We start from the raw sequence: 17,133 nt of genomic DNA on the forward strand, positions 1-17,133 counted from the left end.
CTAAAAGAAAAAACATGTCAGGGTATAAATTCCAGAGTGTCCTGTGAAGCCCATTATAAATAAATGTGATTTTTCTCACATATTATATTACACATAAAACAATTCTCTGGTTTGCAATCCATTACATGGATTAGTCTGATAAAATTAATGAAATAAAGACTGTCTGCTGAACAGAATGTTCATTTCTAAAAGAAGCCTGGATTCTATCACTACTTGCATTTTTTCAATCTCTGTTTTAACATGTTCTCACAGGAAAGAACTCACTGATTGCTGATTAGCCTGTTGCACTGCAGAACAAAACAAGTTTTATTCTTGCTTTATTTTTAATGGAAAATTGACAAGTCAGTTATTGCAAAACCGCTTATTTTGTGAAGCTGGAATTTAGGAGAAATATCTTTCCAAGCCTCACTGCCTCCCACCAGGCTGGTGAGGAAGGAAACCAGCAATGTCAGCAGACAGAAAAAAGAAGGGGGCTCGTTCCACCTGCCTGGACTTGCAGGACGTGCCCCATTTCAGGAAGGAGTGAAGATAAATCCTGCCCTCATTTCTCAACTAAGCACAAACCTGATCAAGAGTGTCATTAAAGGCTACGGAATTAGTTTGGTATCTTGGTAATGATGGTAATAAACAAACAATCTTAATAGATTGCCCAATGCCATATTTGATCTACGTGCAGTGGGTATCACAAACATTCTTTGTAATTGGGTCTTGCTGGTATCTTCACCCACCTTGAGAAAAACAATTGTGTTTTTCATCCCAGAGTGCACCAAGAACCCTTTATAAAAGCCAAACATCAGGAAGTAGTAGGTGCTGCTGAGAGAAACACATTAAAAAAGCAAGAGTTGGCACAAATAATTTAAAATCTATTACTTTTAAGATGTCTTTTCTTCTAAGATGTCTTTTCTTCAAGAACACCTGCTTACAAAACCAGGAGTAATCAGTTCTGTTGTCTGCTGTTGTCTGAGTGCACTGTCCACTCCTGCATCTCCAGCAGGGAGTGTAAAAGCAAACATTTGTCCGTGGTGCTGCTGGGGGAGCTAGTGTGTAGCTTTACACTCCTGAGTGCATCTTGTTGCCACCAAAGAAGAAGATAAAGCTTTTGTATGGAGGTGCATTTTTACAAAATGCCACCTTCCTGCAGTGGTGCAGTTGAGGTGGGCTGTGCTTAGTTACCCACACAGACATGTTTGATATTTCCAGTTAGCAGTGGTCCTGCTGCAGCATTTCTCTGTTGTAAAGTTGCCAGCCAGCCTCTGCCACAGAGGATGGAGACCAAAGGATCTGAGATCCTTTTCTTGCCACAGAGGCATTACCTGGTGTAGTGGCTCTGTTTGCAGAGAAGAAGGATTTTCCAATTATCAGTCTCTTCTCATGTTCCTGGAAGAAAAAGAGGGCCTGGAGGAAGGAGCTGCTCTGTGACACATTATTTCAGTACTCTGCTCTTTAACTAAACGGTGCCATCAGACTGATCAGACTGATTTCCTGGGCTTTTCTCTCTTCAAGGATCCTATGATGCTCGAGCTAGGGTGTTGATCTGTCGTGTCAGCTGGCTGCTGAGAATTCCCTTGGAAGATCTGGAAGTCCTGGAGGAATCTCTGCTTGAGAGCCTGAAGGAACAAAAAGAGGAAGAGTCAGAGTAAGAACATTTGGGTTGATATGGGATCAAAAAACACTGCCAGTGCTCAAAAACTTAGCAGTAATTACTTGTGCCTAAGTCCAGTCTCTGATTATTCCCCACATGGCTCTTACTGTAATCATTTATGGCTTGATTAGGGTTGCAGAGCTCTCACAGCACTGACAAGAAGAAAAGCTCAGCATTCTTAAAATCAGAGCTGAGACCTGGCCTTGCACACTGGGAAAGGCTGTTCTGCACTGAGCTGCCTCCTTTCCTCTTTCCAGTTGCTTCTCAGAGACTGTAGATTTTGCATAAATACATCACAAAGATCTTGTTGTCTCTTGGCCCAATACCCTTCAGATAGAACTGCCTCTTGCAGAATGAAGTTCCTACAAATAATCAGGATTAGATCCTCAGCTGTTCATTGTCTCTGGATCTCTCTTTAAGCATCTTTAAGAGACAGCTGGATGACTCCTATTGAAGGGAGATTTCTGAGGGCAACAAGCTGAATCTTCAGATATGTACAGACCTGGCTCATAATTCTATGTTATTAACATGGGATTTATTCTTGGTATGTATAAGAGATGTAGTATCTTTATATTCCTCTCATCGGGCAGAAATTGTGCGACAGTTTAGCAATATTTAAGGCAGTAAACATGTCCCTGGTGGACTTTCAAGGAAAATGTTTTCATCTGTCAACTCAGCAAACGGGTTATGAGATTACCCTGAATGCTAATAAAGCCTTCAGTTGACACCCTTGCCATGGTTCAGCTCAGATGTTTACCATGGGGTCCAGCATGTGATGGGTAACTTCCAGTAACAGCTGTGTTTAAATAATGCTTAACTTTATAGCACACTGTAAAAAGGGAAAGTCAGAATAATCTCAAAGATCGTGGACTTCTAAACATTTGGTGTGCAGGAGCAAGGGTTGGTATTAATGGCGACTGTTTTGCTGCAGTTTGTGAAAACAAACAGTGCTGGCCCTTTAAGCTGTGTCTGATAACAGCAAAAGAACAGTGTGGATTTCAAACCCTGCTGCCAGCCCAGCGGGCTTCCTGTGTGTCTGCTGTGGGATCCCTAGCTTGTCCTTTGCCCAAATTGCAGCCATGGGAGTAAATGTCTATTGGATAAAAAGAGAAGAAAAATCCTTGTGGTGAGAGGAGCCCAAGACCACAGTGCAAACACATTGTTGTTGCTGCACTTAAACAAGGCTGAAATTTGTGGGGAATTGATGACCCTTTCTTTGGTTTTAAGTCAGGAGTCAATGGGGAAAGGAAGGAAAATATAAACCTGTCGCCACCTTGACCTCACAGATTTTGGGGCTGGGAATACCATTATGCACTTGGGACGCTTCCAACTTTGACCAGCAAGAGGTTTTGGAACAGAAATAACCAACGAGGGGTTTGGCAGCTCCTGCACAGGTGTTTTTACTGATATTTCTTAACAGGAGGTTTTGCTCCTGCCTTTGCTGCTGTGGGTATGTTGGATGGAGGCCCAGAACCTATGAGATTAAATGTACAGTTCTCTAAAGAATAATGCTCAAACCACTTAAACTGTGTTAGTTGCACCAAATGTGCTCTGACCTGCAGGTGAGAACCTTTCTTTTGTACACAGTTCTGTAAGAAACTGGAAAACATCACAACATTCGCTTGCTAATGTGTGCTCCTGCACCTTTCCTTATTGGAAAATCACCTGTAATTCCCCATAACAATCTCTCTGAATATAATTTGTGGTTCAGGCAAGAAGCTGCACATCTGAGCTCAGTGAGGGTAGAGAAATATCAGAAGCAGCAGTTAATTACCACAGTGGATAAAAGCAGTCTGGTAATGCAGTGATAATGGTAATGGAGGAGCCATTTAGGAAGCAGCTGCTGGCAGCTCCAGAAGGGAAGAAGTGACAGGCAAAACTTCTCCTTTTATTTACTGCATTGGCAGGCAGGATTTAGCTGCCACTCTCTTTCTCCCCACATAACTCAAACTGCTCATTATTCCAACTGACTCCAACTTAGACATGTTCCAGCTCTCTTGTCATTATTCTCAGGCTGAGACAGTGTAGTGACAGTAAAAGCTGATGAACTTCATGTAGAACAGAAATTGCTGGGTATTGCTGGCTTAGGTATGAACAGCCTGGCTGCAGCACTCTATAAAGAACTCCAGGAGCAATTTTATCCTAAGCTAAGCATTCAGACTGGTGACTAAGGCACAAAGTAGAGCATTTGGTGAGGATGAGAGGAAATGGTCTCAGGCTGTGCTAGAGGAGGTTCAGATTAAATCAGGAGGAATTTCTTCATGGAAAGGGCTGTCAGGCATTGGAAGGGGCTTCCCATGGAGGTGGTGGAGTCCCCATCCCTAGAGGTGTCCAAGGAACAACTGGACATGGCACTCAGTGCTCTGGGATGGTTGACAAGGTGGGCATTGGGCACAGTTTGAACTTGATGGTCCTGGAGATCTTTTCCAACCTCAGTGATTCCATGATTCTCTGATAGCCAAACCCTGCTTTGTCCATGGGGCTGTAGAAGTGGCTGTGGCTGTGCAGAAATTGTAGAGGTGTTGCTCTCTGCAGACACCATGCTTGCAGCTGCATAAGGTAATGAGCAATGTTTTTTTGGAGGGGTTCTGTGGAGACAAAGTCTCTGTGAGGTGCAGGTCCGTGGGAGTTCTGCCAGTGAGTGCAGTGACTCAGGGATTTCACCCACTGAGCTCCATTCCCCTCCTGCTGCGCCTCACAAAGCTGCATATTGTTTGGGACTCATGTAAAATTGTCTTAATCAAAATTACAATGTGCTTAGGGGCTTCCAGGAAAGATTAAGCAATTATATGGATAATGAAAATCCAAAATTAGGCTAGGATTAACAGGGAAAATATCCAAGTTTGGAAGCAAGATAAATTGTCACATTTCAAGGCCTGGATTAACTGCTGTTTAAACAGGCCAGAAGGAACCTTCCTCTTGAAACAACTTATTCCAGTATCCTCTGTTTCTCCCACTTTCCTCTGAAATGGAAGCACTTCTTGTAAGAGAGAAAGCAAAGACACTGGAGAGAAGTGAAAAGTAGTGGCTAATAACTGGTATTTGTTCCTTTTAGGTTTATTTACCTCTTTCTGATAAGCTTGTTAAAATACAGCTTAAATGCGCATTGATGACTGTGTTTAATTCCTATTAGAGTATTATATTGTGATGTGCAATTAGAAAGCAGCTTGTAGTAAACACTGCTTTTGGAAAACAGTTTAATTGCATCTCTGTTGGTTAGCACAAATTACCCCTATTCCCTTTTATTTCAAACACTTTTCCCTGTTTCTTTTTAGCTTTCTTGTGGTTTTTTAGGGCACTTAGGCAGCATATAGTTAATGAAATGCTTTTGACTTTTTGTTTCTTTATTTTTTTTACAAGCTTCATCCCTATTAGGAAGGGTTTTCTGAGTAAGTAATATCTGTTGGCTTTTGTCAGCAATTAAATTGTTTCAGTTTAAATCTGTGGTCCATTTAATCCATTCAATTTAAATCTCTAAATCCATGCTCATAAATCTCAGTGTGCTGTCACAGTCCACACCTGCATGTTCCTTTTTACTGTTCCTGGGAGGGAAGTTACACTGAGGAGAATAAAAGCAGATTCTGATGCAGCATTGTTATCCATGAGGCTTTTCCCTTAGTTTTTGTACTTTTAATTCCCCCACAGAACTGCAGAAGTCTCAAGAAAAAAGAAGGAAAGAAGGAAAAAGCTGAAGAGATACCTGCTGATCGGTCTGGCAACTGTTGGGGGTGGAACAGTGATTGGTGAGGCTGCCCTGACATTCTGGGGACACAGCACCAGGAACAGACAGGGGTCTGACTCCAAGAAAAGTATTTTCAGCCCCACAAAAATAAACATGAAAGAGATAGCTGGAAAAGTTATTCTGGTGTAGCTTCACTAGATGGGGGGAGTATTAAACTGAGGTTGTCACCCCTTAAAATGTTTTCTCCTTTGCTGTCATAAGAGGATCAGATCTTCAACTCTGAAATCAAAAGTGTGAGATTAGATCAATGTTTCCTGAACAAGCAGAGCAGAGCTCACCCCAGATCACCACATAGTCTTCCTTTGACTTTAAAATTATTCTTCATTCATCTGAAGTCAGCCAAAGAGTTTGGGCAGAGATTCAGGGCCTGGGGAGGGTCTCAGAGAGCCTCTTTATTGGACTTGCAAAAAGCTCTTCCAGCAGCAGTAGCAGCACAGGGGAATGCCTGCCTGGGGTTTTTAAGGGATAATAGTTTGGTGATATCTCTTGCTGCATCCTCAGGTCTGACAGGAGGCCTGGCTGCCCCTCTGGTTGCTGCGGGAGCTGCCACGATCATTGGGAGTGCTGGAGCAGCTGCTTTAGGATCCACTGCTGGGATTGCTGTCATGGCATCCCTTTTTGGAGCAGCAGGAGCTGGTCTTACTGGTAAGAGAGTGACCACACCATTCTCAGCCACTGGGGCATAGGATCATGTCTGTAAACACAGTTAATGACCCCACTGAGCTCTCTGCAGAGTGAGGAAAGCGATTTGAGGTGTAATCTGTGAGATTTTTGTCTCAGTGCTAATTAAGGTACTGTGTAGCCCCTGGTGACCAAATAGGGAAAGAATATTTGATGTGTGGTTAATGAAGGAAATGAAAACTTCCTGCTTTGGGTTAGAAAGATGCTGCCATGGAGAAAAGCAGCTGTTACAGCAAAAAAAAACCCTTCTGCTGGATTCCCTCAAATCATAAGCTCAGAAAGATCATGTTGGCTCCTTACTAAGCAATAAGTAATGCATGGGCTGACTGAGGGTTTTGGGAAGGAATAAAACCCTCTCCAGATTACCCAATTAATTTCTTAACGAACTCCTACTGTTAGCAGAGGGTGTCCTTTCTGTGCCATCTCTGAGCTGTGTGTTTCTTCCTGGCTGTGTGTAGGATACAAAATGAAGAAACGGGTGGGAGCCATAGAAGAGTTTGAATTCCTCCCACTTACGGAAGGGAAGCACCTCCACATCACCATAGCAATCACTGGATGGCTGTGCACTGGCAAATATGGTAAGAACATGATGAAGAAGCTGAGAGGAGCTCCAAGAGCTGTGGCTGTGTCCCACTCCAGGCTGTATTTGTGCTCACAAAGCACCATGTCTGCCCCATATTTCCATGGTATGGTAACTGAACCACGTCAATTCTCACCATAAAACTTTGCAACCCAATCTGCAATCCCAGGCAAACAGAGGGAAAAAAGGAGGGCATTACCTTGATGGTGATAGCAGGACTGGGAGCAGCCATATCAGCATTGTTTCTGATAGGAACTGTTGCATGGTTTTGCCAGAAAAGGCCTGTCTGGGAGATGATTGCCAGCAGTAGTACAAAGTGTCTCTGAGACCTTATGTTTATCTGCCAGGAATTAACAGAAAATAGTGTGGTTTTACTCTCTCTATATCTGCCAGCAAATGAGGTTTATTGGCAAGAAAGTTCTGTCAAGTAAATCCTGTTAAGCACAGCACTCTGAAGGTGACTTAAAGGGGAAACCTTGCAAGGTCTGTAGTGCTTTATTTTCTGGTGTAGCTTGTCATATAAAATATGTCACCTGCCTGCTAATGTGCTCAGCTTCAGCTAGTCAGTTTATTGAGAAATACCATAATGAACAGCTGCCAGTTTATTGAGAAGTACCATAATTAACTCTGGATATCATTAATGCAGAAGGATGCCTCGCCCTGTCACTTGCCGGGCTGCAGCTTGCTGTCACAGGGAAGTTTTCCTCACTTTGCAGTGCTGTGCTTTGGCTTCTTTCTCTGCTTGCCAGAGGTCCAAATCCTCAGAGCTGGAGGGCTCCCAGGCACAGTTAGAGAGGCAAGTGTATCCCTCCAGGAACATTTTGTGTCTGTTTGCCCGTAAAAGGGAGTTAGAGATGACACACATTCTTCTTCCATAACTAGCAATCTGCTAGAATGTTTTAAAGAACAAAACTAGGGTTGTCATCCATTTTCCTCCTTACAACAGTGTCTGTCTGTCTGTGTATACACTCCTTCAAACAGAGGGACTGAGAACAGGAGTTTTATGGAATTTGCCACCTTGTGATTTTGGAGCTGCCAGTAGTTGCCAATCCATGTGTCCCCAAATAAGACACACTACTGGGGGCATCTTGTGTCACTTTGATCAGCAGCTGCCTCAACTTCACCTGCATTGTTTGGGGAAGAAACAGTGTGTGAAGGCTTTTAATTAAGATGACAGTTCTGCTCTGCCCTTCAGTGTTGATCTGTCATTAATAGCATTGCTAGAATATTCCAGTGTCCTGCAGGTTCAGTTCTGATCCTCTGTTGGGCTCTTCTTGCCAGGAATCAGCCATTGTGTTCTCTCCAAACATGAATTCCATCTTTACAACCTTTCCCAGGGAGCTTCACAGCCCCATGGAGCAGCGTGTTGCACTCGAGTGAGCAGTACTGCCTGGCCTGGGAATCCAAGTATTTGATGGAGCTTGGCAACACCTTAGATTCCCTGCTGAATGGTTTTGTGAACATGATGGCTCAAGAAGCCCTAAAATTCACTGTCTTGTCAGGTAAGAAACTAAATCCTATCAGATCTGCTTAAGTGGCTCTTGTGCAGTTTCAGTGTTAAAGGAGCTTTCCTAAAAAGGAACGTTTTGGAGGAGGCAGTGCTGGCATTGCCCAGCAGAAGTGACCTGAGAACCTCCTCTACCACACCTGTAATTTAGCGGTGCTTTCCTGGACTGAGCCACCATGTCATTGCATCATTCTGTTCAAGTTACAGCTGGAAACACCTTCCTTCACCTGTTCATTTCCCTCTATTATTACACATTTACTGCTGTACAGAAACGTCCCCACACGCAGGTTACACACATCCCCCCCTCCCCGTGCCAGAACATCAGATTCTTTCTTATCTTTAGCCCAGCAAAGCATTTCTCAGCACAACCATTGGGAAAGAAGAGCTGGAAATGACATAACCTCCTAGGCTTGACCTTTAACTTCAGTGAACTCTCTTGATTTTGATGTTTTCTAAGGAACCTCTGTGTGTTGCAGGGATTGTGACAGCCTTGACTTGGCCGGCGTCGCTCCTGACAGTTGCCAGTGTCATTGACAACCCCTGGGGAGTGTGTCTGCATCGCTCTGCTGAAGTGGGCAAACACCTCGCACACATCCTGCTCAGCAGACAGCAGGTAACTGGCCACAACTATCCAGGAGTAACAGCTGGAAGGGAACTGTCCCAGGGAGGTGAAATTTTACAGTCATGCTGGTTAAATGGTATCTTTCTAAGGGGACAAAAATGAATAAAACAAAAACACAGAGAGTGCTGCATGAAGGTGACCAGCAGATATCTGGATTACTGGGGAAAAGGAGGAGGTCCCAAGTGGATCAGAGAAATCCTGCTGAAATTTGTTCCATTTAACCAAAAGCTTTTATCAATGAGGAAGAAGAGATCCAGGTTATAAATTACCTGTGGCTTAACCATGTCACAACACAGCCAGGCCCACTCACCTAGTAGAAGTCAGAGAGCAGGAGGTGAGGATGGGTGAATAGGAAAGGAGAATATAAAGTGTTAAAAATATTGATGGATCATTAAGAGGCACCTGCAAAGCAATCTGAGAGAAAAGAGGGTGGCAGCCAATGCCCAGTGAGCCGTAGCTTTGCTTACAGAGAAAGGGAACTGGCTGATACCTGACAGAAGTGACAGAAGTCTCTCTGAAAAGGCTCAGAAAAAGACATTTCTGCCCCCCAAGAGCCTGCCATCATTTGCTGGGCCAGCACTGGTTTTTGCTGGCCATGTGTTTGTCTCACACCAGTCACTGCTGATTATGGAGGAGTCCGAGGGGAGCTATGGCCCCAGAGCTGTGTGTCCCAGCAAGGTGGAACAGCAGAGGAGGAGCAAACTTCATCCCTCATAAAAACCCAGTCCTAGAAAACTCAATAAACTTTATTTCATACAAGCCCTTTCTTTTGCTATGGGGCATTTGTTCTTGCCTGTTAAGCATTTGCTGTTGTGAAAACGCACATTCCAGTGTGCTAGAGAGTCTAAAACTAGTTAATGAGATGTCTGGGGTGTCCATCGCACACCTGCTCCCTGGATATTACAAAGAACATTTTTCATTGATGTTGGGATTAGGCTCCCTTTAATCTTACAGAAAATCTTATTAGGCTGTTCAAGATAAAAGCTTAAAGCTTAAAAGCCAAATCATCTTTTATAACCATTACATGCTGCTGCTGTCACTCAGCCTGAAATCTGGAAGTGGTTGGTATTTTTGTATTACCTTCTTCTTCTGTGTATTGAAATATTTCTAGGAAAATTTTGTTCCTTGAATAAAGTTTTCATTTGGAAATTTCAAACCAACAACAGCATCTGTTTTGGTTATGTTTGGAACATCCGCTTTGTTGTAACTTCTGATCATTAGACTGTTTTCAGTTGATTTTCTGAAGATCAAAACATACAAAATACCCAGATATGTAGCATTCTCCATATTGACCTAGGCATAACTTTGAGGAGACCTGATCCCTTTGAAACCAACCAAATTGCTCCAGTATTTCAAAGGTGATGCAGAAGCAGGTGCTCTGTGTCTCAGGCTCTCAGGGATCCTAAGCCCAGTCTCTCTTTCCAGACAAAACACCATTTGGTGGCATTTTTTCTTCTCCTTCTTTCTCAGGGCCAGAGACCTGTCACACTGATTGGCTTCAGCCTGGGTGCCAGAGTCATTTACTTCTGCCTGCAGGAAATGGCTCAGGAAAAAGGTAACATTCACCTTCTAACCATTTTTTCTTTTATTTTCCTTACTCCTGGTGGACAAATTTTTTCTTCCAAGGGGAAAAACACAGCTTGGCTCTTTTAAGATAGGATGAAAACACAAAAAATTATGTTTAAATGCCTTTGGAGCCAAATTCTTCTGTCATTTCCCCCAGTCCAGCAGAAAAAAAACACTGTCTTCACTTGAGGGGTTTCAGTGGGTCATTTTGGTCTGTAAACAACAACGTGACATTTGTGATCAGTCTGGAGCTGCCCGTGCACTGCCTGATTCCAGCAGAGGATGCTTTGCCTTTCTTAGGAGCTCTCTGCAGCTCGTGTATCTGATTCCCTGAGTCCTGCCTTCCATTTAAGTCTCTGAAATGCCACTGTCATCTGCTATGTTCACGGTAATTTTCCCCCAAAGTCAAGTATAAAACCATCTGCCAGTTTATTACCCATTGTGGTTCTGTTTATTAATAGATTTCTATTTTTAATTTAGGAAAAAAAAAAAGAGTAAAATCATTATGATCAGTTGATGAAAATTGTATCTTGGAGTTGAGTCAGCAGTGAGTGTGTGCAGCCTGCCTTCCCCCCACATAGCAATTTAACTCATTAACCATTTACTTCACAATAAATCGTAAGTAGGGAATTTTATAAAGGAAAATGTCCAGTAAAGTCCAAGAAAGTGGGAACAGAGTCAAGTGAGGATGGAGAAGGTCAGGATTGACAGCTGTGTGCCAGAACTTCACTTCTTATTTAAGATAAAAGTCTTCAAATACAGGAATTCTGTTCTCAAAATAAATATAATCAAATCCAGAATAATCCTTATGGCGTTACACTGGAGCCAGAACCCAGATCTTAATCTGGCCCTAGATCTACCCTTTTTGTGTCCTGAGAATGCCAAGGGCTGAGATATTTCCAGGTTTTTATTTCAGTCTACAGGCTCTTGAATGACACGAGCCCATAGCTTAGGGAGGAAATCCTTAGGGGTCTGGAAGGTTGGCTGCCACTCCAAAGAAATCCAAGTATCGTGGTGATGTATCAGAACAGCTCCCACCATACACTGATTTTTCAGTTCCGTATTTGAATTCTGAAAGCTGAGCTGTTTGTGAGATGAAAAGCAGCATGTTCAGCACAGACTGCCAAGGCGTTCTCACAGGCACATTCCAGAGCAAGCCACAGAAGGAACAGAGCTGGGACCTGGGACAGCTGAGACTGATTTGTGTTTGGACTTGGATGTCTCACACAACAGGAACATACGGCCTTGTCATGCAGGGCTCTGTACCCAGATGGCAGTGGCATTTCTGAGGACAAATAGCTAATGATGGATTGGCCAGTGAAACACCATGGCAGGAACACAGATTCTGTTCAAATGCTTCTCTGCAAAGCAATGGAATAACCTTTGGATACTTCATCATGGATCACTTGGGGGGCCAGAGCTCAGTAGGTTTCCAGAAAATGACATTATGGCAGAAGCTGGAGTAAATGAGCCATCAGAGACACGTTGCTGCATGGGAAGATCATTGCTCTGATTTCTTCATCATGATTCCCATGCTTTTTAGTAAATACTTAGCAATTAGCAAACTAATGCAAATTGATAATGGCTGTTACCCCCAGAGACCAAACCTTGAAACCCAGCTCTGTGTGACAGGAGCGAGGTGTCACACACTGGCTGTTTGGTTCTGATCACAGCTCATGTGACCAGTATCCCACTGAGCTGTGATCCCTGCTGTGCTCAGTGTTGGGAATACTTCTGCCAACTCTGCCCTGGAATATCTGTACACAGCCAGAGCTGAATTCCAGTCCTATGCTCCCTCCAGTCAGGACTGATGTGCTGAGGTGCTTTCCCTTTCCCAGTGAGTTGCTTCCCTAGGGCACAGCAAAGCCCAGCTCTCAGGATTGGTTGTGGTCTCTGGGACAGCTTCTTTCTTCCACACCTTTTCTGGAAAAATCATCTTAATCAGGTTTGAATTTTGGCCTCTCATTCTCACTCTGTTCTCACTTGCTTGGACTTGATTGGAAATTTTTCTTTATAAAACTCCTTATTCATTAGCCACTCTCTATGAGGCTAAATGGTTAATTAAGTAACTTTTTTTTCATGGCTTTTTCAATCTTTATTGTTCTTCATCATCTAAAAGATTTACAAACTGTGAAATGTATTTCATTTATCTCGAGCCTCAGCTGCTGCAGGCCAGTGATCTGTTCCCAGGTTTCTATCCTTTCAACATTCAAAGAAAATGAGCATTTTTCAGCCAAGGCTAAACTTTTTTTTTTTTTTTTTTTTTTTTTTGTTCTGAGCAAGCAATAAGCTGGACAAAGGACTGGAGAAACAAAAGCTTCCAACACCTTGCCCAAATATTCAGGATCCTGATGAATTAGCTGCTTGTTTATTCACTTGGCTCACACCATGGACATGGAATTTAGAACCTTGGTTGGGATGAGCTTCCTGCAAGACTCTGGGTTTCCTTTTCATTGCCCATAATTATGGGAACAGGGCTTTATTGCTCACAGATTACACTCACAAAACTGAATTGCTCTTTGCTCTTTTTGATTGGTGCAAAAATTACTCTGCAATAATAAATAATTCCAGGAGAGCTCATTTGGATTTGTCAGGCATGGAATTTACGCTGTGGAGAAGGATGCAGGCACTGCAGGCAGCTCCAATCCTTTACTGCTATCAGGGAAAGGAAGCTAAGTGATTTACATTTGAAAAGTGCCCAGGCAGCACCTCAAACTCAAATGTTGAGTTTAGCTCAAGTCTGTGGAGCCTGGTCTCCCACAGGTGCAGAGTATGGATCTGGAATGTTCTGCTCATGAGTCTTCCATTTAACTGCTGTGGCATCAGAGGCTTCATCTCTCTTTACAAAGTTTTATGGAAGATACTGATACATTGTTCAGGAGTTTAGGAAAGTAGCAGAGCTGCCCAATATTTCTCATTCCATCATTATTCCTCCTGAAATTGCCCAGCTGCAGCTCTCTGATAAGTGAGGAAGATTTATTATGCTTAGAAGTCAACACTGCTGTTCAGCAAATCAGGCCCTGGGCATTCAGGTTACAGCAGGAAATCAAACCAGTTTGATAGATCTTCACTGGGTATTGGCAAGTGCCTCCATTGTTGCTACTTCCAAATGAATAATAACAATTTGGGATTTCCTCTTGCATGTTCAGGTCATGTTTTTCATAGAGTCAGCTGTGGGAAGAGTTCCTCATGCTTCATGTATGACAATATTTGCTCACTCTGTGGGATCTCAGACCTCTTCACCTGTTTCAAAGCTCTGTGCAAATCTACATCAGTGAGTCTGCAGAAAGACCTTTCCAGGGGTTTCCAGACCTTTCCAGAGATTTGTTGCTTGAACATCTGGGCAGAGGCCAGGCCCCTTCTCCCTCCTGCCATCAGCTTGGTCCTTTGCACTGTCTGAGGATCTCAGTTTTTCACATTTACTAACTCCAGGTGAATTGTGAACACTTAAGATATATGCAAAGTTTTATTTATGATCCTCCTTTCCATTGTTCCTGTCTTTCAAATTGAAGCCACCTAAATTATGATTTTTCTGTAGTGCACATCTGAACACACTTCATATAAGAATATTTTCTGATCTATCTGCTCAATCTGAACTGTTCTGCTTTCACCTTGACAGACTCACAAGGGATCATTGAAGACGTTGTCTTACTGGGAGCTCCAGTGGAAGGAGAAGCCAAGCACTGGAGAGCTCTCACCAGAGTGGTGTCAGGCAGGATCATAAATGGCTTCTGCAGGTCAGTGTGAGCTCAGTGCCCAGCCTTGTTAGCCTGGAAATGGTTTGGGGCATTTGTCCCTTTCAAGTACTTTGTGGGTGCTGGTGAGGACATTGACTGAGCAGCGCCAGAGCCTCGTCCCTCCAGGCCTCTCCCTCAGATCCATTTGAGATGGCAGCTTCAGGAGGCACTTGGAGCTGTTTGATACAGCTCGGCTCTTTGTGCCACTGGGCGCCCATGTAGATCCTGTTCATAGAGGGACAGTGTTCTACCACTCACAGCCTAAATTACCTGGGTCAGTGTGTTTGTGTGTGTAACCTGACATATTCTGAAGGCCCTTTAAATCTCATCTTTGTGTGAAGGGCTATAAATACAGCAGTTCAGTTCACTGACTTAAGGAATGGGAATTAGAATCTATAAAAGCTTTAAGATGTAGTTCACTTGTGGCTGCTTATGGGGAAAAAGATGTGGAAATCACAATGGAAGGGAAGGAGCTCAAGCAAATTGAAAGGTTTTATATCTGGAGCGTGTTTCTGGTCAAGATAGTCCACATGAACAAGATACTTAACTTGCAAAGGAAGAATAGCTGGAATAGCTGTAGCAAATTTAGAAAGGATATGAAAGAATACAAATATTGCCTTCAAAACAAATACCAGCCCCTTAAACCACATTTAAAAACATTTTAGAAATAAAAGCAGATAACTGTTGTGCAGAGTTATGGGAGCTGCTGGGTGAGAAGAGGGAGGTTCAGAGGCCCGAAACAGCTGAAACAATCTCAGAAAAGCTATTAAGTAGTCAAGTGACAGCTTCAAACCTAATGACTGTGTCTTGGAAGATAATTGTGTCAGGAACACTGCTTACCAGCACAATTAGATAAGGGGAAATTAAAACCAAGGAATGAAGCAGGGAAGACTAAGAGCATGGGGAAATAAATTGAGAAATAACCAGGCAAGAAAATTAGCAAAGAACCTGCAAGTCAAGATAGTTTATAAAGCTGTGAGCCCTCGGGTCAAGGACAGGTGAAAATGCTGCTGGTGTTTTCCATGCACTCATCCATATGGATGCCTACACACACTACATGGAAGGTGGGGAAGTACTGTGTTACTGTGATTCTAACAGAGTGTTTTAACTTAGAAAGAATAATTAAATAAATTAATTAAAAATATTCAAGGTTAAAACAACAATTTGTCAATCCTATCTCTCAGCTAGGCTAGAAATGGTTGCTTTTGTCGTCTTTGGATCCCAGGATTTTCAGGGATGCCAGATGTAAACACCACTTGCAGTGTTTCTTCCGGTGCCATAAGGAAAAGCTGCCTCCCTGGGAGTGCTCTGAGTTCCTCCAAGAAGCCATAAATTATAGAAATCATTGCATATAACTGAGTTTACCCAGAAAATATTGTTCCTGTCTGTTTGACAAAAAGAAATTTCACTCTAAAAAGCTCGGTGTATCCATTTCCTGTAACACACACACAGAGGCACACAAAACATCATGTTATAGTTTCTAAGCCTGCCCGTTGGAATAAAATACGGGGTGTGTGTGTGTGTGTGTGTGTGTGTGTGTGTCTAGAGGGTTATTCAAGCAACATGAGGGGCAGCTAGAGGAGGGAATTGAGAGATTTAGGGTATTTCTGTGAGGATTGAGGTGGAGAGAAGGATTATACAAACATTTTGTGGTAAGGCCTCACCTGATCCTGATTTTTCTGGTCTCTTGCTTGCACAGAGGGTGGCCTCTTTCTGTCACTTCAGGAGTAACTCTGTTTAGGTGGATTAAATTACACTGAATAGAATTCCTGTGAGATCAGATTTGAGCCCAGGTGTTGAGCTTCAGTCCTTGTTCTCCTTTGGCTTTGGAATATGAGGGGACAGGGTGAGTGAGAGCCCTGTCAGCTGTTGGAGTTGTCCCCTCCCACTTAAAAGCAGGGTTGCAAATTCCCAGTGGGAAACCTCACCCAAATCAGTTGGACTGGTTCAGCTTTTCAAAGAACCCACACCTGAGCAGTGTGAATGTGTTGTAAAGGTCTTGCAGGGCTCTGCGTAGACTTACAACTCCCAGTGTGGATTATTTGGGAGTAGCCAGGAATGGGCACCTGTGCCAGGAGCATTTCACCTGCTGCCATCACTGAGCACAAATCCCACTCGTGTTCCGCTTCAATCTGCTCTGTAGAGTACAGGGGCATTTCAGTGCCCAGATTTTATGCTGTTGCTCAGCTCAGAAGAGTTTTGTATTTCCTTCTCTCCTCATGCCACAGTCTACCCCGAAACTGTCACGGTGACTTATGGCACTGCTTTAGAGTGGGAACAAACCCTTCCTAGTTCTGTCACTGAAGCCATGCATTTCTACAGTACCTATAAATCAGGAGCACTCCCAGGAGCTTCACAGTCAATATTTATGTCACAACATCAGTGTTGTAGGTCTCATCACCTTTACAGCTTTATGGCCTAGAGGGCCTATCAGTACATTAAAAAGATGAAATTCGTCAATGTGCAAACCCTGAGCAAACGTAGAAATAAACAGAAGGGTCGAATTTTTAAACTCACTGCAGGTAAAGAGACAACAGCCATGGATCAGGATTCAGTTCAGACTTACACCCCGTGTCCCAGGAACCCGCCCTGAATCCAGCAAGTGATTCCTGGTGTGATTGCTACATCACACAGACCTGCAGGTCTTGGTCCAGACATCACTGTGCTTCCCAGCACTTCCACTCTCCTCATGGTCTGAGTAGTAACACACTGAAAAGCTTCCAGGTCAGGTTGGACAGGGCTGGGAGCAACCTGGTCTGGTGGAAGGTGCCCCCTGCCCATGGCAGGGGGTAGAACAGGATAAGCTTTAAGGTCCCTTCTAACTCAAAACTGTTCTGGAATTCTTTGGTTCCACATGGCATTGGTTGGGCAACAGAATTTATTCCCACTCTTCTCTGCTTCCAGGGGGGACTGGCTGCTGAGCTTTGTTTACAGAACCTCCTCTGTCCAGCTCAACGTCGCAGGCCTCCAGCCAGTCGACCTGGATGACAGGAGGATGGTGAACATGGACCTTTCCTCTGTGGTAAGGTCTCATATTCTCATTTTTTTCTCCTTCA

General features: G+C 43.5%; 1 protein-coding gene across 4 annotated transcripts in view; it reads left to right on the top strand.

Annotated features, from left to right (window-relative positions):
* Positions 1-17,133, top strand: part of TMCO4 (transmembrane and coiled-coil domains 4) — a 39,974-nt gene that overhangs the window by 8,088 nt on the left and 14,753 nt on the right. For 3 of the 4 annotated variants that reach the window (XM_053997468.1, XM_053997471.1, XM_053997469.1), the window contains exons 5-13: positions 1,504-1,636; positions 5,288-5,385; positions 5,886-6,029; positions 6,524-6,643; positions 7,983-8,147; positions 8,629-8,765; positions 10,245-10,329; positions 13,960-14,077; positions 16,982-17,099. In XM_053997468.1, the coding sequence (XP_053853443.1) occupies positions 1,504-1,636; positions 5,288-5,385; positions 5,886-6,029; positions 6,524-6,643; positions 7,983-8,147; positions 8,629-8,765; positions 10,245-10,329; positions 13,960-14,077; positions 16,982-17,099 (1,118 nt within the window). The remainder of the gene's footprint in view (positions 1-1,503; positions 1,637-5,287; positions 5,386-5,885; positions 6,030-6,523; positions 6,644-7,982; positions 8,148-8,628; positions 8,766-10,244; positions 10,330-13,959; positions 14,078-16,981; positions 17,100-17,133) is intronic. The other variant, XM_053997470.1, reaches the window with a different exon arrangement.

This window comes from Vidua macroura, chromosome 23 (genome assembly GCF_024509145.1).
Source record: "Vidua macroura isolate BioBank_ID:100142 chromosome 23, ASM2450914v1, whole genome shotgun sequence".
Taxonomy (NCBI): Eukaryota; Metazoa; Chordata; class Aves; order Passeriformes; family Viduidae; genus Vidua; species Vidua macroura.